General features: G+C 36.1%; 1 protein-coding gene across 1 annotated transcript in view; it reads left to right on the forward strand.

The window, feature by feature from the left end:
- LOC113251194 (phospholipid-transporting ATPase IB-like) overlaps positions 1-22,716 on the forward strand; it is a 175,156-nt gene that overhangs the window by 15,955 nt on the left and 136,485 nt on the right. Inside the window, exons 6-9 of the mRNA XM_026493021.4 lie at positions 2,400-2,473; positions 10,801-10,870; positions 19,497-19,624; positions 20,491-20,602. Of these exons, the coding sequence (XP_026348806.3) occupies positions 2,400-2,473; positions 10,801-10,870; positions 19,497-19,624; positions 20,491-20,602 (384 nt within the window). The remainder of the gene's footprint in view (positions 1-2,399; positions 2,474-10,800; positions 10,871-19,496; positions 19,625-20,490; positions 20,603-22,716) is intronic.

The raw sequence follows: 22,716 nt of genomic DNA on the forward strand, positions 1-22,716 counted from the left end.
GTATTTTAACTTTTAAGTTAGTAATAAACACCTACCATGTTTAAAGTTACAGATTTTTTAATCTCTGAAACATATCTTCAAGAACTGTCATATTATCCTATTTTGTAGATGAGGAAGGAAGTAGAGGATCAATGAGAATAACTATTTTGCTCAAAGTCACACAGGTTGGAAGTGGTGAAAATAGGCTTCAAATTTAGGTCTATTTGGTTGGAAGTCTACATGTTTTCTAATGTGCCTCTGTGTTACTTCTGTGTGATTGACTGGGATATTTAAAGACGATGCTTCCACAAACTGTTGCTCCGGGTTCAAGGCAACCTTTATGTGGAGACTGCCTCAGGGAACATTTTCATGAATATTTGCCCTTGGGCTAGAAGTTACAGGCATAGTGGGGCTAGATCCTTTGTCCTCATCAATAATTCATTGCTGACCAGTGTAAAATTCTTTTGAAGACTAATTGTAAGGGTGTTTCCATCTCTAAGTATCATCAGTGTTTCTTTCCCTGGGAGAGATAGAGCGGGCAAGTCAATCATGATTGCATTTTGCTTCTCATTGGGAATAAGAGAAAAAGTCCCTGAGAGATCCGCTCCATTCCTGGTTGGCAGAGTCTCAGGGGAGAGGGTTGGTGAGAGACAAGAGGAGAGAGGAGTGAGGCTGTGGGGAGGGGGGTTTCTTTCTGAGCAGAGGTGATTGCATGATTGAGTTTTAATTTACCTCCAGTGCCTTCCACTGGAAGAACAAGTCAAACAGCTAGAGCCAAACTGAGGGCTTCAGAGGGAAGGGGGATGGGGGAATGGGATAGGCTGGTGATGGGTAGTAAGGAGGGCACGTATTGCATGGTGCACTGGGTGTTATATGCAACTAATGAATCATCGAACTTTACATCAGAAACCAGGGATGTACTGTATGGTGACTAACATAATATAATAAAATAAATATTAAAAGAAATACCAGCTAGAGCCAAGGACCAGGAATTCTTGTCCCTCTGACTCTTTTTACCATCTGTACAAGCAAATGGAGCCCTTTACACATCAGGTGCTTACGAAAGGAAAAGGGAGTTGATTTGGGGGTCCTGTGGGCAAAACAGTAAAAGAGTTTGTAAGAGATGGGCTGGTCATGAGCACTTTTAGGGTAATGCCTGCCTGCTATCAGTTCCATGGGTGCATAATATTTTGTGTCAATATTGTTTCTGGGGGGGGGGGATCTAGTTTTAATTACAAAGTGTCAACTTGTCTCATTCTAGCCATTGCTAGATCTTGCTGTAAGTTAGCTGTTTATATAAGCTACAGATGGGTTATTGTTCACTGCATCCTGAACTTGATGTAAGTTGTGAATGTTTAATTGTCAGTCTTTTTTTCTCAGCATTTATAGGCACCTATAGCTTTTAAGGTTCTCTTCTCACTTTGATCCAGAAGTATTTAATTAATCTTTGCTCAATTAATGAAGATAGAAATGATCTGTATAATCATACTATGAGAAGATAAATAGAATCTCCTTATTCTCTTCCCTAATAATTTCTTCCTCTTCAGAAATTATTTTTTTCTATATAGGCCCAGAAATTGGTTTAGGAAAGAATTTTACCCTCTTCCTCTGCCCCCGCCCCCACCCCCGCCACTTTGCTTTTCTAGCTGCCCAGGAAGGGCCTGCCAATTTTAAGAGTTGTGTCCTCAATACCTAACACAGCATAAATGCCCAAGGGGTTTGTTAAAGAAAAAGTACATAGAAAGAAAGCATCAGAAACTCATACTGCTTTTTTCAGTTATTGTTCCTAGTATTTACATATCTCTCTCTTAGTTACAAGTTAGAATTCATTCATACGTTCAGTCAACAAATATTGATTGATTGATTGATTGATTGATTGAGGGAGATGGGCATTTTTTCTGTTCTACATGGAGTTCACAGACCAGCAGAGAAAAGCCCACCATTAGGCAAGCAATTACAGTGTGATCGTGCATGAACAGCACATAACTGCAAAAATAGTAGTACCAATAAGTCTGTTTGGATTTCTCAACCTTGGCACTATTTACATTCTGGGCCAGAAAGTTATTTGTTGTGGGGCTTGTCCTGTCATTGTGGAATGTTCAGCCACATCCCTGTCCTCCATCCACTTGATGCCAATAGCATCATCCCCTAAAACCCTCAAAGTTGTGGCAACCAAAAATGTTTCCGGACATTGCCAAATGTCCCTGGTGGGAGGGGAGGGCAAAATAGCCTCTGGTTATGAACGACAATTTTAGAGGAATGACTCCCTCCAAAAATGAAATTATTCTAATATACCTGAAGTTCTTAGCATGGCTCCAGGATTTTCACATTGCAATTTTTCTTAAGAATATTTGACACATTTTGACTCTATTTTTGCTTTTAAAATTCATGCTTCTGTGATTTCTTTCCTGGTTTAAAAGGTAAATGTGGGCGACATTGTGAAGGCCTCAAATGGACAGTTCCTTCCTGCAGACATGGTTCTGATTTCTTCCAGGTTGGTTATGATAGTGGGCATTTAAGGAACTTTTTTAAAAAAAATTTTATTTATTTATTTTAGAGTGTGTGGGGGAGGGTCGCAGACCCGGACGGAGAGTCTCAAGCAGACTGTGCACTGAGCACGGAGCCCCCCTCAGGGCTGGATCTCATGACCCTGAGATCACAAGCTGAGCCCAAACCACCAGTCTGGCAGCTAACAGACTGCGCCACCCAAGCGCCCCCATTTAAGAAACTTTTATTCTGAATTAGAAATTTTAAGAAAACCAAAGGCCTTCCTTTCTCACCCCTTTCTCCATCCATCTCTCTATATTACAGATCAGCAAAGTTTTACTGCAAAGTAAAGTTGCAAAACCTGCCACTTTACTGTGAAAGGACTGATAGTAAATATTTTTAGCTTTGAGGGCCACGCAGAATCTGTTGCAGAATCAGAAGCAGCCATAGGCAATATGTAAACAAATAGGTGTGGCCGTGTTCCAATAAAACTTTATTTATAAAAAGAGGCAGGGCCTGGATTTAGCCTGTGGGCCATAGTTTACTGACTGCTGTTCTATACTTTCATTATCTTTAATTTCCCTGGACATATTTTCTTCTATCCAAATTGTTAGATTAATTCCATCCCTTCTATAATTTCCACAGATAGTCAGCAAAATTTTTAAATTTACGCTTATCGTATTTTAATCTCATGGCAATTCTGAGATGTTCCCATTCTTTAAACAAAGTGACTCACACAGAGAGTAAGTGATTTTTTCAGTACCATTAAGTGGGCTCGTGTGAGACCCACATTTAAAAACACAGCCCCTGTTCTTTTTGTAGAACTATACGGCTTTATTCTTGGCTGTTTTGGAGGAAACTTACACAGAGCTCACCTACAATGGATATTTCCTTTCGATTAGGTCATGTGTGACCACCTCTCTATGCTTCTATGTTGGGCCCCCTGGGGAGCTCGTTGTCCCCTCCTTCATGTTCTCTGTAGGGAGAACATAGTCTGGGGAGTCTGTGGGTAAAGGTGGCTATAGTCATGAACACAGCTACATTTGACATGTTGGGTCAACTATTTACCTAGATCAAGTCATAATCATCTCAAAGTAATAAGGAAAAATGTTCCTAGACTTCTGGACACGCATCATCTTGGAGCATGGAGAGGTTTATTGGGAAGAGAGATTTGTTCTAGAGCATTGGGCTCCCTGCTCGGCGGGAAGCCTGCTTCTCCCTCTCCCACTCCCCCTGCTTGTGTTCCCTCTCTCGCTGCCTCTCTCTCTGTCAAATAAATAAATAAAATCTTTAAAAAAAAAAAGAAAAGGGACTATAGGTCCTGCAAAGTCCAAAATATTAAAAAAATAAAAATAAAAAGAACTTGACAGTTACAATGCCTGGCTAGAAACTTTAAACTCTGGATATTTGTCTAAAAATTTATTTTTTTTATGATAATAATATTTTTTATTATATTATATTAGTCACCATACAGTACATCCCTGGTTTTTGATGTAAAGTTCCATGATTCATTAGTTGCATATAACACCCAGTGCACCATGCAATACGTGCCCTCCTTACTAACTACTTTAATATCTAAAAGATTAGACATGGAGTATATATAGCTTCCAGCCATATCAAGGGGGGAGGGAATTATTTGAGAAAAAGGAAAAGCCCTCAAAAGTAAAAGAGTAGAAAAAAGGCAAAAAGAGGGAGAAATAGAATACTTATAACAGGTAGTAGAATAAATAAAAATACAACATTAATGACAATTAAAGCAAATAGATTCCAGAAGTTAAAGAGAAGATTATAAAATTGTCCAGTTATAGGTTTACAAGAATTTCACAAAACACAAGTGCTCAAGACTGAAATCAAAGGATGAAAAAATACACACAGAAAATAGTAAAGAAAACAAGGCCAGAAGAGATGATTTATAGACTTTGAGGCAAAAAGCATTACTTGAGATAAAGTATTATTGAAGAAAAAGAAAAAAAAGCCATTTTATAATAACAGTTTTAATTCATGGAGAAATAATATAGGTAAGCATAAAGAAAAAACTTAGACATCTACAAGAAATGTACAAACCCAACGTCATAGTGGGATGTTTCCATATTTGCTTTCAGGAATTGATCAAATGGAGAAAAAACTCAGTATGGAGGTAGAACTTTGAAAAGCACAATGACAACCTTGAAATAATGGCATGTACAGAAATTTTTGGTGTATTGTACCAAAAAGTGATATATACATAGTTTTCAGACACAATTAGGAATATTTGTTAAAATTGTTAGAACATAAGACAGAATGAAAAAATTCTAAGTGACTGGTAATCCATAGGCCACTTGCTCTGATCGCAATGCGATTAAGTCTGATATCAATAATAAAAAGATAACTAAGAACCTTATATATTGGAAATAAAACATGCCTCTAAACATTTCACTGATCAAGGAGGCAATTGTAATGGAAATTGGAAAATTCTTAGATTTTAATCTGCTATGATACAGGTAAGTTGATAGACATTTTTAGCTCAAAATGCTTTCATTAAAAAAGAAAAAATGCCAAAAAAAAGAGCTAAAAATCTAGTCTAAGAAGTTAGCTACAGTAAAGAGAATAAACTCAAAGAAAGCAGGCATAAGGAAATGATAAAGAAAAGTAAATATTAATGAAAGAAAACAATGAAGAAGATCAAAATGGGCAAAACTTGCTTCTTAGAAAAAGACTAACAAATTAAAGTTCTGCTAAGATTAATCAGCGAAGAAAAGGAAAAGCACCAATACATAATATTTAAAAAATTGGAAAGTTGATATAATTATAAATGCATCAGAGATTAAAGAAATGAGAGAATCTTATAAAAATTTTATAATCATGTTTTATCATTTCAACGAAGTGCATAAATCCATAGAAAAATATAACTTAACAGGACTTATTCTAGACGATATCTAGAACCTGAATGGTTCTATAATCATTAAAGATATTACGTAAGTAATAAAAAAAATATCCCACAAAGAGAGTATCAGGACCAGGCATTGTAACTGTCAAATTCTATCACACACTCGATGTAGAGAAAATACCAATCTTCCAATAAACTGCTCAAAGAAATAGAAAGAAAGAATACCCTCTAACTTTCTGAGGCTGGCGTAACTTTGACACAAAAAATTAACAAAGACAGAATGATAAAGGCAATTTACAAGTCCATTTTGTTGCTAATTTTAATATAAAAACCTTAAAACCCAACAATATAAAAGATGGTAATATGTAATGATCAAACAGGGTTCATCACAGGAATGTAATTTGTTTTTATAATAAGGAGTCTGACTCTATTTTTGGATGTTTGCTGACAACTTTTTTTTTTTTAAGATTTTATTTATTCATTTGAGACACAGAGATACAGAGAGAGAGAGAGAGAGAGAGCATGAGCAGGGGAGAGGGAGAAGCAGGCTCCCTGCCGAGGGACTCAATCCCAGGACCCCAGGATCATGACCCAAGCCGAAGGCAGACACTTAACCATCTGAGCCACCCAGGTGCCCCATTTGCTGACAACTTTTAAACCTCCTTTCTACTTCCCCTTCTGCCACAATTCTGGGCTGATTGATAGGAAAGCCTCCGTGTTCCCTCCTTTGGCACCTTGTAAATAATAAACCTTCCCACCCTTTTGGTGTGTTGGTAACATCATCATTTTTGACGCTCAAACCAAATCTTGTGGCGGGGGTGGGGGTTGATCTGCTTCTGAAGGGTGACCACAACAGTTTCCTGATTAGGAAATGAAAGAATGCATTTTAGTGCATTTTTACTTTAGTAGATTAAAAGCTAAAAAAAACATGATTATATCAATAGGAGCATTTCAAAATATGCAACATCCATTTGTGATAAAAAACTCCTAGAAAACTACCAAAAAAAGGGAACTATCTTAACCCTATCAAAGGAAAAAACTGGTATATATGGAGGAGAAAAAAAGAATAAAATTCTCATTTTTTGTAGATGATATCATTGTGTACATAACCCCCCAAATATTTATAGATTATAAGTGATCAATATATTGCTTAGTGATACACACAAATGTAGTAATGAAATTATACAGAAAAGGAAATGATTATCACAAATATTAATATAATAGTTACCTTTGGGAGGAAGAGAGGAAAATGCAGTTGGGGGGCTTTTCAGGTACTAAAAATTGTGAATTTTTTGTCTTGTAATATATATAGCAATAAAACAGTATTTTCTCAAAATATAAACATTCATTCTATAAATCCTTTTGGATCTATGATCTATTTCATATAAAAAATAATATTGTTATTTTTTAAATCTGTAAGAGATATATAAAAATTTACTAAAATTTACTTTCTTTGATAAATTAGTCTTCTATATTAAAAATATTTTAAAAGTATGTACCACCTTTATTGGCCCTAGGTATGCATATCTCATGATCAAATTTAGAGACAAAATTTTTTAAAATAGTGGCTATTGATCTAATGGAAAAGCTTTATCATTTGGAACAGATCTTTTCTATTTGTGTTCTTGGTTCTCACTTCTCTCAGAAAAGAAAAAGAACTTATGTTTCCTACATGGTGGTTGTAAAAATAGAAAGATAAGAAGAGTGAAAATTGATGGGTTAGCCTGGTGGTGGGTATTAAGGAGGGCATGTGTTGTAATGAGCAGTGGGTGTTATATGCAAATAATGAATCATGGAACACTACATCAAAAACTAATGATGTACTGTATGGTGACTAACTAATTAAAAAAAAAAAAGAAGAGTGAAAATATGCTTTGAAAGTAGAAACAGCAGTACAAAGTTCTAAGCCAATCAGGGCTTGAACAAAATCAGGGTAGTATGAGTGCTACTCATACTGAGTACATTAGAGTATTTCAAATTTGGAAGAAGAGTTTCACAGGTTTTATAAAAATTTTAATTTTTTAGAATAGATAATTCACACATGTGTTTCAAGTTTTAAAAGGCAGGAAAAGACATCCAGTGACCTCTCCCTCCCTCCTGTTTCCCTGCCATCAGACACTCAGTGCTACTATGTTCCCGTGTCTATTTCCAGGGATCTTTTATGTTTATAGACAAATACTCTACCTATGTTCCCCCCTTGTATTCTTCAAACTTTAAGTTTTCATTTATAAATTTATCTAGAATGTCTTCTTTTTGTAGTCTTTTTAAGGTATAAAGTTAAGGTTATTAATTTGAGATTTTTCTCTTTAATTTTTTTTAGAATAGAGGCATTTACAACTATAAATTTAACTCTAAGCACTGTTTCAGTTGTACCCCATAGGTCTTGGTATGTGGTATCTTAACTCTCATCCTCCATTTTTTTAACTTCCCTTTTTATTTCTTTTTGACCCATTGGTTATTTAGTATTGTGTTCTTTAAATTCCACTTATTTGGGAATTCCCCAAATTTATTTCCCTGTTAACTTCCAATTTCATCCTATTGTGAGCAAAGAATGTACTTTGTATGATTTCAATCCTTTATATTTATTGAGGCTTGAACCATCTATCATGGTTCAACATATGATAGATCCTGGTGAATGTTTAATAGGCACTTGAAAAGAGTGTGTATTTTTCCAGTGCTTTCCATATCATCCTTGTGCCTTCTATCCTACAAGGTCTCTTTTCTTTTCTTTTTCTTTTTTCTTTTTTTTTTTTCAAGATTTATTTATTTGAGGGAGAGAAAGAGAGAGCAGGTGGAGGGGCAGGGAGAGGCAGAGAAAATCTCAAGCAGACTCTGCACTGAGTGCAAAACCCAATGTGGAGCTCTATCTCGTGACTCTGAGATCGTGATCTGAGCCAAAACCAAGAGTCGGATACTTAACTGACTGTGCGCCCAGGCTCCCTGATCCGCCAAGGTTTCTGCTGAGAAATGATTTATATCATCTGTTGAAAGTGGTGTGTAGCTTTTCCCTGTTGCTTTCCAGATTTTCTCTTTGTCTTCAACTTTACACAGTTTGATTATTATTTGTCTAGGTGTGGTTTCTTTGAGAATATTTTATGTGAAGGCTTATTTTGTTGAGCTTCTTGGATGTGTAGATTAATGCTCTTCATCAAATTTGGGAAGTTTTGGGGAATCATTTCTTTAAATATTTTTTCTGTCCCTTTCTCAATTCTCCTTTTGGGACTCCCATTATATAATATATTATATTGTACGTTGGTACATTTTTTGTGTCCCACAGGTCTCTGAGGCTCTGTTTATTTTCCTGTATTCTTTTGAATTTTTGTTTCTTAGACTGAGTTATCTCAGTGGATCTATCTTCAAATTTGAGTCTTCTGCCTGCTCAAATCTGAGCAATGAATTTTTCATTTCAGTTATTGTACTTTTCAACCCCAAATTTCTATTTGGTTTCTTTTTTATCATTTCTATTTCTTTCTTGATATTCTCTACTTGATGGGACATGTTCTAATATGTTATTTCTTTTACCATAGTTTCCTTTAGCTATCTGAACATATTTAGCATACCTGATTTACATCTTTTTCTAGTAAGGTCGTGTCTGGATTTGCTCAGGGATACTTTCTTTGATTGGTTTTTAATCTGTGTATGGGTCATACTTACTTGCTTCTCATGGTTTTCATGTCTCATGGTTTTCATGTCTCATGGTTTTTTGTTGAAAATTAAACATCTTAAATAATATAATGTAGCATCTCTGGAAATCAGATTATCTCTCTCTCTAGGATTTATTTAAAAAAAATTTTTTTTTAAGTAGGCTACCTGCCCAGCATTGAGCCGAATGCAGGGCTTGACCCTGAGATGAAGACCTGAGCTGAGATCAAGATTTGGATGCTTAACCGACTGAGCCACCCAGGCACCACATCCAGGATTTATTTTTGTTGCTTTTCATTACACGTTTTTCTTTTAGGTCCTTTAGTTAGTCTATTGTTTCCCCTAACTAGTATACATCCCTCAGACAGCTGCAACATTAAAACATTTTCCTGTAAATGTTCTCAATAAATGTTTCCCCTATCCCTGCCACTGTTTACTCAGAATTTTAGCACTGGGTAAGCTCTGGGTCAGGTCAAATAAAAACAAGTTCTTCAAGTGGGACCTTCCAGAGCCATCAGATAGGTGAAATAATGACTTCCTGGGAACAAGGCTTTGAAAGACGTCTTGCTCTTTCATGCTCTCTTAGTACTGGTAATGTGGACTATTTTTTTTTTTAAAGCTGCCACTGAGCCAAAAGCAATAGGTGGGATTAGGGCAAGTTAAAATATTACAAAGCTCACTTTTTTAAAAAAAACAATATTCAGCTTTTTTTTTTCTTGAATAAAATCTCCTGGGGTTGATGTAAGTATTTAGTTAATTTTCAAAGTTCTGAAAAAGTTGATTCTCCTAATTTTTGCCATTTATCTCATTGTTTTATGGAAGAGAAAGTTTTTGGAAGTTCTTACTTTGTTATATCACTGGCATTTTTAATGAAGATATGTTTTTATTTTGGGGGTATATGGTCTTGGCTGGCAAAATTGATACAGACTGTTTTACTTTAAACTTGATATTCAGTAAATGAGATACAGTCAAAAGAGTAAGACTGAAATCAAGACTAAGTAAACTTTAATGACAATTTTTGTTATTCTTTGTAGCATATCTCCCCAAACAATTAATTTTCATGAGTAAATTGGATTTGGCATGGAGTAAAATCTGGCAAGGCAAATCTTCATTAATTCAGTGTCTTGATTTCTTGACTGGTAAGGTTAGATAGAAATAGAGAAGGCCAAGTGCAGTGTTTGTCTGAGAGCCTCTGCTCTGTCCAGAGTTATCCTAAAGATTTTACCCTCATTATAAAGGCCATAAAGGGGCACCTGGGTGGCTCAGTCTGCTAAGCGTCTGTCTTTGGCTCAGGTCATGATCTCAGGGTCCTGGGATTGAGTGCCACATTGGGCTCCCTGCTCAGTAGAGAGTCTGCTTCTCTCTTTCCTGCTGCTCCCCACCCCCAGCTCAGGCTTTCGCTCTCCTCACTCTCTCAAATAAATAAATAAAATCTTTTTAAGAAAATATAAAAGCCATAGAGCCTGAGGCATGGGGAACTACAATGGACCCATTTTAGAAAATAACAGAATTTTAGGTTTGACCTTAGTTGTGACACTGGTCTGTTCTGAGCTATATAACATCTCCTGTTCACCCTCTGCCATTTCTCTTTCTGGGATTAAAGAGTAATCACAGGCTTTGTAAGGGTAGAAAGTTTTCTACTACAAGATGAATTTCAGGCTGGTAGTATCAGACTGCTAATTTCTCCTCAAAAAGTAATTGTAGTTCTTTCACTTTTGAACAGTCCTTTCAGCTGTTGAAGTAGGTCCCATTTCATTGTTGACATTATTGGGAAATTAATTTTTGGAGAGGTGTTAATTCAATATCATTTGCTTTATTTTCCTTAGTGAACCTCAAGTAACTTGTTATGTTGCAACATCTAATCTGGATGGGGAGACAAATCTAAAAATACGGCAGGTAAAGACACGTTTTTAAATCTTAATTTTGTGCCCAGGCCCGCAATGTCTAGTTTTGTCAGGTACCAGTTATTTTATTTTTCATGAAGAACAGTATGTCACTACTGTTGGATAGATATAATTCATCCTCACCAGTTATTTAGAGGGTGCTTTAAAAAAATAAGTAGGAACTAGATGGTATGGCACTAGTGCAAGAAAAAAAATGTCCTATAAAATTCAGGTCATATAGAGGATAACATGCCTTTGTGCATATTATTTTAAGAATATTTTTGTTAGTGCTTTGGGGAGAAAACTGTCATGATAAATATCATAACTAGATTAAAGGGATATAAATGAGCTCTGAGTGTATATACCACTGCTTTTTAAGCTATCGTTTGAATTTCAGAGTAAGTTGTGATAACAAATGGAAGGAGATAGTTTTCCAATTAACTTCCTATTAATGGAAAAAAGACAATGTTTAAGATAATTAAGTCTTTGTTTTATCACTTTGCTTTGGTAAGGAAGTCCCTGAATTTACATTTGACTATTTACATGTCTGCTAATCTTTTTCACAAACTTTAATTTGATTGAAAATGAGAAAAACATATTTAGAATTTATTAAAGTAATATATCAACTTTGTAAAAATAATACAAATAATACAGAAACTTAGTCTATTAAACCTTATCTCCACCTTCCAAATCCCACCTTTATTCCCAGTACTAATTGTTGTAATAGTTTGGTGGTACTTTCAGGATTTTTAAAAATGCAATTATAGACTTCTGTTTCAGGGGAAATGAAGTAGGCATACTTTCTTCTATTTTTCCTGCTAAGTACAACTAAAAACTTTGGACATTATACAGAAAACAAATATGAGAAGACACTGGAAGAGTGATAAAAGACGGTAGATTGTGGGACCTTGGAACCCAGGGAACAACATGGTGTTGAGTTCCCTGGGGTTTTCCTTTTGTCATCTATACCAGGCTTGGAATTGAAGAAACCAAAACACCCAGAAAAACCAATGGACACAGACAAAAAAATGCCCCAACAAAAGCCTTCTTTCTCTAGTCAAATGATCAGGAAAGGGGCAGCCACCAAGACAGAAAGTTTGAGACAATGGTCACTCTACCCCAGACAAACACCAGAGTAAAAATTTGGCCCCACTCCCGCCTATGCCAGCAAAGGTTGAGTGCAGGGCCTAGTATTTCACCCTTCCCCAGCTGTAATGAGGTACCCAACTCCCCAATAAGGATGGTGTCAGAGAAACTAAGTAGGAAGCCAAGACTTTCATTTTGTAATAATGATGGTAATAAGGCCTTCCTCTCTTTTCACTGTGTCAGGGAAGACTACATGGATAGCAGTAATAAGGCACTCCAATCCCTTCAATCCAGGGAGGTAATGATGGAGGCCTACAGGAGAGCCAGAACGCCCACTTCTGACTTCTGCCCAGTTGTAACAAGGAGCCCCTCCATTTGGTTGTCAACAGAGGCCAAGTGTGCAACCTGCCTTTCTGTCCCCTATCTTGCCATAATGAGGCAACATCCCCCTGCTGTCATTGAGTAGTAGCAGAAGAAGCCACCTAACACAGAAAGTTTAAATCATATCCAGATCTTATAATACCCCAAATATCCAGATTTCAATAAAGAGTCACTCATTATGCCAAAAACCAGGAGGATCTCAAACTCAGTGAAAAAAGACAACCGACTAATGCTAACATGAAGATAATGAGATGTAAGAATTATCTGACAGATTTTAAAGGATCCATCAGGAAAAAAGCTTCAATAGCAACTACAAACTTGCTTGAAACAAATGAAAGTGTAAAAAGTCTCAACAAACAAACAGAATCTCAGAAAGCAATAGAAGACTTAAAGATGACCCAAATGGAAACTTTTGAACTTAAAAGTACAATAAGTACTTAAGGCATCAAAAACTCTCAAGGAATGAGCTTAACAGCAGAATAGAAGGGACAGAGAAAAGAATCCATGAATTGAAAGATAAAACAACAGAAATTTTCCAATTGAACAGCAGAGATATTGGCTGAAAAAGAAATAAACAGAACTTCAGAGACCTGTGGGCATATAACCAAAGAGCTAACGTTCATGACGTGAGACGCTGGAGGAGAAGAAAGGGTGGAACTGAAAAACTACTAGAAGAAACAGTGGCTACAACTTTACGAATTTGCAAAAAGACATAAACTACAAATTTAAGAAGCCGAGCAAGCCGAAAAGGATAGACCCAAAGAATCCATACCAAGACACATCATAGTAAATCTTCTGAAAACAAGAAAAAAAAATATTTTAAAGCAGTGAGAGAAAAAGGACCCTGCTTACAGGGGAAAGACCCTTTGTATAACATCAGATCTGTCATTAAAACCCATGGAGCTCAGAAAGAAATGGCATAACATATTTAAAATGCTGATAGAGAAGAACTATCAGCCCAGAATCATGTATCCAGCAAAAACATTTTTCAAGAATGAAGAGAGAATCAAAACATTCTCAACTGAAGGAAAAAGAACAGAATTTGTTGCCATAAGGCCCACTGTAAAAGAATGGCTAAAGGAAAGTCTTGAAACAGAAAGGAAACCATAAAAAAGGAAAATAACGAAGAGGGAAGAAAGAACATGATAAGCAAAAATAAGGCTAAATACAGTAAGCTTTTTTTGTTTCCTCTTGAGTTTCCTAACTTATGTTTGATGGTTGAAGCAAAAATCATAAAATTATCTAATATGGTTATAAATGTGTGAGAGAAAATATTTAAGCTATATAACAGGGGAGGGTAAAGAGACAAAACGAAGCAAGGCTTCTATATTTAAATTTGTAAAATGATGATACAAATAAACTGTGAGAAGTTGCTTATAAATAATGTAAACCTGGGGGAGCCACTACAATAGTTATACAAAGGAAGACACTGAAAAACACTATCAGTAAATCAAAATGGAATCCTAAAAAATGTTCAAGTAACCCAAAGGAAAGCAGGGAAAGGCAAAAAGCAAAACCAGAGAGGACAAACAAAAAAAAATCAATAGTTCTATCAAGTGTAAATGCTATTAATATGCCATTAAGTATTGGATTAAAGTAATAACTAGTGGATTAAAAACATGATCCAACTATATGCTGCCTATTCAAAACACATTTTAATTACAATGGTATAGGCAGGTTAAAAGTAAAAAGATGGGGGTGCTTCAGTGGCTCAGTCCATTAAGCATCTGCCTTCGGCTCAAGTCATGATCCCAGGATCTAGGATCCAGCCCCACGTGGGGCTCCCTGCTCACCTGGGAGCCTACTTCTCCCTCTCCCTCTGCCTCTTCCCCCTGCTTGTGCTCCCTCTCTCTCCCTTTTAAATAGATAACATCTTTTTAAAAAAGTAAAAATATATCATGTAAAGATTAATTAAAAGAAATCAGGAATGGCTATATTAATAACAGATCAAGTAGACATTAGAGCAAATGAAATTGCTGGAGACAGAAAGGAACATTTTTTTTTTTATCATTATGCGATGATAAGAGAGTCAACCCGCCAATAAGACATAGCAATGCTAATGTGTGTATACATCAAAAAACAGAACTGCAAATATGTGAAGCCTAAAGTGATGGAACTTAAAAGATAAATAAACAAATCCACATTTATAATTGGGGACTTCAGCAACCCTCTCTCATTAATAGACAGAACAACTAGATAGAAAATTCTCAAAGATACAGAACTATATGCCATTAATCAACAGGATCTGTTTGATATTTATACAACATTTAACAATACCCAACAAAAGAAAGACACACGTTCTTTTCAGTGCACAAGGAATATACATCAAGATAGACAATACCCGTGTCATAAAACAAGCCTCATAAAATTAAAAGAATTGAAGCCATGGAGAATGTGTTCTCCAACCACGGTGGAATAAAGCTGGAAATCAGTGACAAAGATAACAGGAAAACCTACAAACACTTGAAAAAGGCAAATTGAATATTCCAATAACTACTAAGGAAATTGAATTTATAATTTAAAAACTCCCCCAAAAGAAATCTCAAGACCCAGGTGGTTTCACTTGGAGATTTCTAACAAACATATGAAGAAAAATTAACATACAGTCTCCTCTAGAAAACAAAAGAGGAGGGAACACTTCCCAACTCATTTTATGAAGTTGTTTTATTACCCTGATACTGAAACCAGACAGAGACAGTGAAAAACAAACAAACAAACAAACAAACAAACAAACAAACAAGAAAACCAGTCCAATATCCCTCATGGGTATAGACACCCAAATTCTTTAAAAGTATTAGTAAGTAGAATTCAGCAATATATGAAAAGAATTATACAGGTTTATTCCATGTATTCAAGGCTTGTTTAATAATTGACAATCAATCCGTATAATCTGCCATTTTAGGCTAAAGAAGAAAAATCACATGATAATATCAATAAATGAAGGAAAAGCACCTGACAAAATCAGTGTCGATTCATGACAAAAACTTAGAAAATTTAGAAATAGAGGGGAATATTCTCAATTTGGTAAAGAACATCTACAAAAAATCTTAGAGGTAATATTAAAATATAAGGGGGTGGGAGAATGGGATAGGCTGGTGATGGGTAGTAAGGAGGGCACATATTGCATGGTGCACTGGGTGTTATACGCAAATAATGAATCATGGAACTTTACATCAAAAACTAGGGATGTACTGTATGGTGACTAACATAATAAAAAATACTATTAAAAAATAATAAATAAAATAAAATATAAGTGGTAAAGACTAAATGCATTCCCCCTGAGATGGGGAACAGGCAAGGATATCTGCTCTCACTACTCTTGTTCACATAGCACTGGAAGAGGTAGAAAGTACATTAAGAAGAAAACAAGGCATATAGATTGGAAGGGAAGTAATAAGACTGTCTCTATTTGATTTTGACATAGTTGTCTACATAGAGAAGTTGTCTACCTAGATTCCCAAGGAATCTAAAATAAAATGAAATAATGTGTTTTTGGCAAGGATATAGGATACCAGATAAACATACAAAACCACTTTTATTTCTGTGTAGTAGCAATAAATATGTGGACCCTGAAATTAACAACACAGTATGGGGCACCTGGTTGGCTCGGTTGGTCAAGTATCTGCTTTCATCTCAGGTGCTGATCCCAGGATCCTGGGATTGAGCCCCTCGCCTGACTCCCTGCTCAGCAGGGAGTCTGCTTCTCCCTCTCCCTCTGCTCCTCCACCCACTCCTGCTCATGTGCATAAAATCTTTTAAAAAATACAGTATCATTTGTAAGTGCTCAAAATATGAATTCGGGGGCACCTGGGTGGCACAGTTGGGTAAGTGTCTGACTCTTGGTTTTGGCTCAGGTCATGATCTTGGGGTTGTGAGATTGAGCCCAGCATAGGGCTCTGCACTTGGTGCAGAGTCTGCTTGAGACTCTCTCTCTCCCTCTCCTTCTGCCCCTGCGCTTTCTCTCTCTCTCTCTAAAATAAATAAATCTTTTAAAAAATATGAATTAGGTGTAAATCTAACAATTAGACAGGATCTGTATGCTGAAAATTTCATTACAATGTTGATGAAAGAAGTTAAAGAGCTAGATAAATGGAGAGATAAACAGTGTTCACGGATTGGAAGACTCAACGCAATAAGGATGTTAATTCTCCCCAAATTGACATACAGGTTTAACACGACTCTTATGACAATACCAGTGAGATATTTGTAGAGATAGATGAGCTTATCCTAAAATATGCACAGAAAGGCCAAGAAACTATAATAGTGAAAACAATTTTGAAAAGCAGCATAAGATGGAAGGAATAAATCCACCTGATTCAAGTCATTCTATGACTACAATAATCAAGACTGCGTAGTTTTGGTAAAGGGATAGACACACAGCTCAATGTAGCAGAAAAGACAACCCAGGAATAGAACTACACAAATATGCCCAAGTGATTTTGTCAAAGGAACAAAAGCAATTCATTGGAGGAAAGATAACTGGATGCTGGAGCAACTGTCTGTTCACAGGCAAAAAAACAAACGAAAAAAACCCTTGACCTAAGTCTCATACTTTATGTAAAAGTTAACTAATAATTTATCACAATTTAAATGTAAAATGTAAAACTATAAAACTTTCAGGAAAAAAATTGGGGGAAAAAATCTTCAGAATTTAGAGTAGGCCACGATTTTTTGGAATCAATACTAAAAACGTGATCCAGAAAAGGAAAAATTGATAAATTGGACCTCGTCAAAACGAAAAGCTTTTGCTTTTGAAGACGATGAAAAGACAAGCTGAAAACTGGGAGAAAATACCTGCAAACCTCATATCTGACGAAGGTAGAATATATAAAGAACTCGCAAAACTCTGCGGAAAGAAAAAAAAAAAAAAGCCGAACCAAACAGTTCAAAAAGAGATATTTCACAGAACAGAGTATATAAATGGCAAATAAGCACATGAAGACTTTTTCTACACCATTAGCCACTAGGGAAATGCAAATGAAAATCAAAATGAAGTGTTACTAACACACCTGTCAGAATGGCCAAAATTAAAAATAGTTCCAACACCAAATGTAGGTAAGGATGTGGAGACACTGGATCATTCAAACACAATGGATGGGAATATAAAATGATACAGCCACTTGGGAAAACATTTTGGTGCTTTTGTATAAAATTAAACATGTAGATCTTATATTATGCAGTAATTGTTAATATCCCAGAGAGATGACAACTTATGTTCACAGGACAACCTTTGTGCAAATACTTATAGAAACTTTATTAGCAATAGCCAGTGGTCCTCTAGTGAGTGAATGTTTAACTATGATACATCTATACTTATTTTTGTTTATTGATCTTAAATCCAGCCACCTTACTAAACTCTCTTACACATTTTTATGATTTTTAAGTGAAGCAGATAGGATTTTTTAGTAATAAATTCTTTCTTTAAAAGTTGGTTCATTTTTGGTGTTTACTTTTCAGTAATCATACCTAATTTCTTTTTTCCCTAGTCTTATGGCATTACCCAGAAACTTCTGAGAAGTTGCAAATAAATTTAGTGATAGAACCTAGTTTCTTCTTGATCCTGACTAACATGGACATGCTTTAATATTTTATAGTTAAGTGTAAATAGTTGCTTTTGTTTGGTTTTACCAAATTTGTGAAGTTTTGTTAAGAATTTTATTTTTCTAGAATGCATGTTAAGCTTTTTACTAATTTTTTCAGCCTCTATTGATATGATTGTGCTTTTTCTTTTATTTTTAAAAAAGATTTTATTTATTTATTTGACAGAGAGCACACAAGCAGGGGGAGCATCAGGCAGAGGGAGAAGGAGAAACAGGGAGAGGGAGAAACAGGCAGAGGGAGAAGCAGGCTCCCCACAAAGCAAGGAGCCCAATGCAGAGCTCGATCCCAGGACCCTGGGGTCATGACCTGAGTGGAAGGCAGGCCCTTAACCCACTGAGCCACACAGGCACTCTGATAATGCTTTTTCTTTTTTAATTCATTAACATATCACTCTTGAGCATCTGTTTTTTGAGCTTACTGGTAATACATATTTTCTTTTTCTGGGAAAGATTTGTTCATGTTTGTTCATTTTTCTATTGGGATATTTATATTTTTATTGGTTTGTAGGACTTCTTTACATATTTTTCATACTAATTCTTTGTCAGTGATATGTATTATAAATGTCTAGACGACATTTAATGTCTAGAAGACATTAATGTCTAGAAGTTACCCAGTTGGTAACTTGCTCTTATACTTTCTTTAAGGCATCTTTTGATTAACAGAAGTTCATCCCAGACTGTTTCAATGTATGTTTCTGAGTGTCAAAACTTCCAAGACATTGTTTGCATGCCTGAGAATATTTGCGTTAAACTTTCACATTTGTTTGATATTTGGGAAGATATAACATTCTGAATTTAAAGGTCTTTTATTCAGACAAATAAAAATAAAAATTCACTGTCTTCCTATGTCTTGTATTGTTGTTAAAAAGACTGATAGCAATTTGATTCTTGTGCTTCTGTCTATGTCCATACCGCCCTGAACGCGCCCCATCTCATCTGATTCTGTTCTCCTAATGATGATCTGGTTTTTCTCTCCGGAAAGTTGAGATCATCTTATTGCAATGAGACATTCTCTAGATCAGTGTTTCTCCAAATGTGATTCCTGAACCAGCACAATCACCATTCTTTAGGAAATGCAAATTCTAGTGACCGGCCCCAGACCTACTGAATAAAAAAACCTTGGGGGTGCATCTCAGCAATCTGTATTTTAACAAGACTTCCAGGTGAATCTGATGCATGCAAATCAGGAGATGCGAAATCTAGATCCTTGCGACTCTTAAGTGTGGTCCAGAGTTCAGCATTATCAGCTACAGCCGTAAATGTATCAAACATGACATGATGTTTGGTTATAGTGACGACACTTCCAAAAATGTTTTTTTCATATAGAGATGATGAAAACTTCACTTTCCTACTTCTCTCAACTTTATTAAAATTATTTGCCAAATGCTGTTATGGCAAAGTTTTCTTTAGCAGTTTATGTTAAAGTTTGATGTACATTAGTTATTACCTGATAAGTGCAGTACATTTTTAGACCCTGATTTTCATAATTTTCTTTCATTAACTACTAGAAACATTGGACTTTGCCATTAAAATTTAATTTTCATATTTTTTAACTTTGACTTTATTTTACAGGCGTTGTTAGCAACAGCTGAAATGCAAACAGAAAAACAATTGTCAAGCCTATCTGGAAAAATAGAATGTGAAGGACCTAATCGTCATTTCAATACCTTCACTGGAACCTTGTATCTAAATGGTGAAAGGTATCATCTTTCACTTCTGAAAACTTTTTTTTTTTAATGGAACATAAAAAATGGTGGTTTTTATTCTTTTGGTTGATAACATTTTAAAGCTTTATACTTTTTCATTTTTTACTTGATTTTGAAATACCTGGGGTATCAATATATTGTGTTAAAAATAGGAATTCTTAAGTATAGGAGGAACGTGTAGGGCATTTTCTTAATCAGTGTACCTGCAAATGGAAGGACGAGAGAGGTCAGGTGCAAGTTCTCGTTGCAGACAAGCACTTAGCACATCCCCTGGGGTAAATTAGTGGGAAGAATAAGGTTTTGAAAGTCATTCAAGAAGAGAAGCCACTAAGGATTCTGTTTGATAAGGATGAAGGATTTTTCCTAATTTCTACCCCCCTTGTACTTAGCTTCCACTTAAGACTTTTACAGAAACATCTTTTTTATAGTGAGTTGGTCATGCGTGAGGGGAGGACAAGTAAATATGGCAGCCTGAGCTTGCTTTGTGTGCTCTGAGTGACCATAGGTAATCGTTTCTACAGATTACCAAGTTGGCACACAAGTACTTAATTCTCCACCTAATCTTCCTGGACAATAAGTTTTCTAATCACCCTAGGTATAAGAGAGATTTTTCTCTCTCAAATTTCAGTCGACGTACTTTTGGGTTAGTGAGAAATGGATGATAAAACATGGTTTTTCCATGCTCTTTTAGAAGGAGGTACTTTCTATGAAGACACATTTGTTTTTATTGCTATTTTCCCCCAAAGTTGAACTTGACAAAAGGAAATATATATAAGGCGAAAGCTTAGGCTTGCTTTACATTGTGAAAAGAAAAGAAAAAACTTTTTGGTTAATTTATAAACGCTGTTCTTTATTTTTAGCCCTGTTCCAATTGGGCCCGATCAAGTCTTGCTAAGAGGTACACAACTTAAAAATACTCAGTGGATCCTTGGCATAGTTGTTTACACTGGATTTGAAACGAAATTCATGCAGGTAAAATAATTTGTGATGACAGATAGTATTGCCTCCAATTTTTTCTTCTTTTAGAAGGTGAGGGACTTAGCATTTATCTCTTGAATTTAGAAAGCTTATTTTTGGGGGCACCTGGGTGGCTCAATTGGCTCAATTGGTTAATCATCTGCCTTTGGCTCAGGTCATGATCCCAGAGTTCTGGGATGGAGCCCCACACAGGGCTCCCTGATCAGCAGGGAGTCTGCTTCTCCTTCTCCTTCTGCCCCTCCTCCTATTCATGCTCTCTCTCTAAGGTAAATAAATAAAATCTTTTTTTTAAAAGGAAGCTTATTTCTGTTTATTAACCTGAAGCTTGAAGGGAGGTCCATATTTCATTTTATTCTGTATGGCTCCCATTTATGATAAGATTATTTTGGCCAAAATGACATAAGAAGTTTTGTGTAAATATTCTCTCTTACTTACTCTCATGTACCATTCCTTTTAATCATCTTTCTTTCTTTTTTTAAATTCTATATATAATGAACAAATATTTAATAATATGTGTACAGACACACACATAAATGTGCAGAGAACACTTTGTATTGGCAAAAATGGTATCAATCTGTACAGACTATTAGGTGAATTGCAATTTAAGACTTAAAATTACATTCTATATTAACATATGGAGGGGCTCCTGTGTCACTCCGTCAGTTGAGGGTTGAGCATTGGATTCTTGATTTTGGCTCAGGTTAAGATCTCAGGGTCATTGTGGGATTGAGCCCTGCATTGGGCTCCATGCTTAGAGCAGAGTCTGCTTGAGATTTTCTCTCCCTCTCCCTCTGCCCCGCCTCCCACTTGTGTGCATGCGCTCTCTCTAAATACATAAATAAATAAATAAATAAATAAATAAATAAATAAATCTTTAACATGTGGAAATGACATAGTTACATTAGAGAGTCTAGGGGAGAGAAACTATTATAAATATTGCTGCAGTGAACATGGATAGTTGCTTATTTTTCTACAGAAGATAAATCTCTAGCATTGAAATTGTTGAAACAAAAGGCAGCATATTTTTTAAAGCTTTTATTTAAATTCCAGTTGGGGGGGAGATGAGTGCGGGGATGGGTTGAAGAGGTGACAGGGATTAAGGAGGGCACTTGTTGCGATGAGCACCAGGTGTTGTATGGAAGTGTTGAATCACTACATTGTATGCCTGAAAATCAATTGCTGTCTTTCAAGAACCCCTTAGGACACTTTGTTTTGGAGTAGGAACTTTCTCCATGTTTATTATTCATGAGAAGTAACTTGACGATAAGTCTACCCATTATACATCTGCTAAAATACAACATTTGGCTTTGACTATTCCTTCTACAAATATATCTTTAGTACATATGTAATGCCAGACACTGTGCTAAGACCTTGGGGTGTAGAAGGCCTGCCCTTCAGTTATTTGCAATGTGTGAAGGAAGACAGTCAAAGTAACATAATAGCAAGAGGTCACTCGGGAGGGGTAAGTGTAGGACGCTCCGTATCTACATAGGAGCTCCATCCAACCTGATGTTGAGGCTGTGGTGGGGAAGTAGCATGGAAAGCAAGACCTGAAGGCCAAGTAGAACGCATGTAAGTGTCCAGGGCTTGGGGAGGTTCAGAAAGAAAGGGAGACAGGTAGGACAGCACCAGGCCAAGAATTGGCATGTGCCCAAGGGCCATTTGGGCAGTACAACTCAGTAAGACTGTCGTGTAAATGGCAGAGAAAAAAGGCATGGAATGGTGACAGACTAGTCTGAGGAAAGTTGGAGGCTGTACGACTGAAGACCTGGGTACATTTTCTTGCAAAGCTATGACTGGTCAGTGACATTTCACTCTGTTTGCTTCTCAGTTTCTTGTCTCACTTTTCTTTTTCCTTCTATTCTTCCTGCCAGGGGATTGTACACTGCAATAACTCATTAATGTGTAAGATTTCCTTATACTCTGTATACTAGGAACCCCAGACTAAGAAACAATATAAACACAGTCTATCCCCAAATAGAAATTTGTATTTGGACAGGGAACCAAGGGCAACATAGACCACACATAATCATGATCCATGATTCAGTTGGAAAACGAGTGACCCTCAAGGAGTACACTTCAAATGATTGTGCTGTCTTACTTAATCG

This window comes from Ursus arctos, unplaced genomic scaffold (assembly GCF_023065955.2).
Source record: "Ursus arctos isolate Adak ecotype North America unplaced genomic scaffold, UrsArc2.0 scaffold_10, whole genome shotgun sequence".
NCBI lineage: Eukaryota > Metazoa > Chordata > Mammalia > Carnivora > Ursidae > Ursus > Ursus arctos.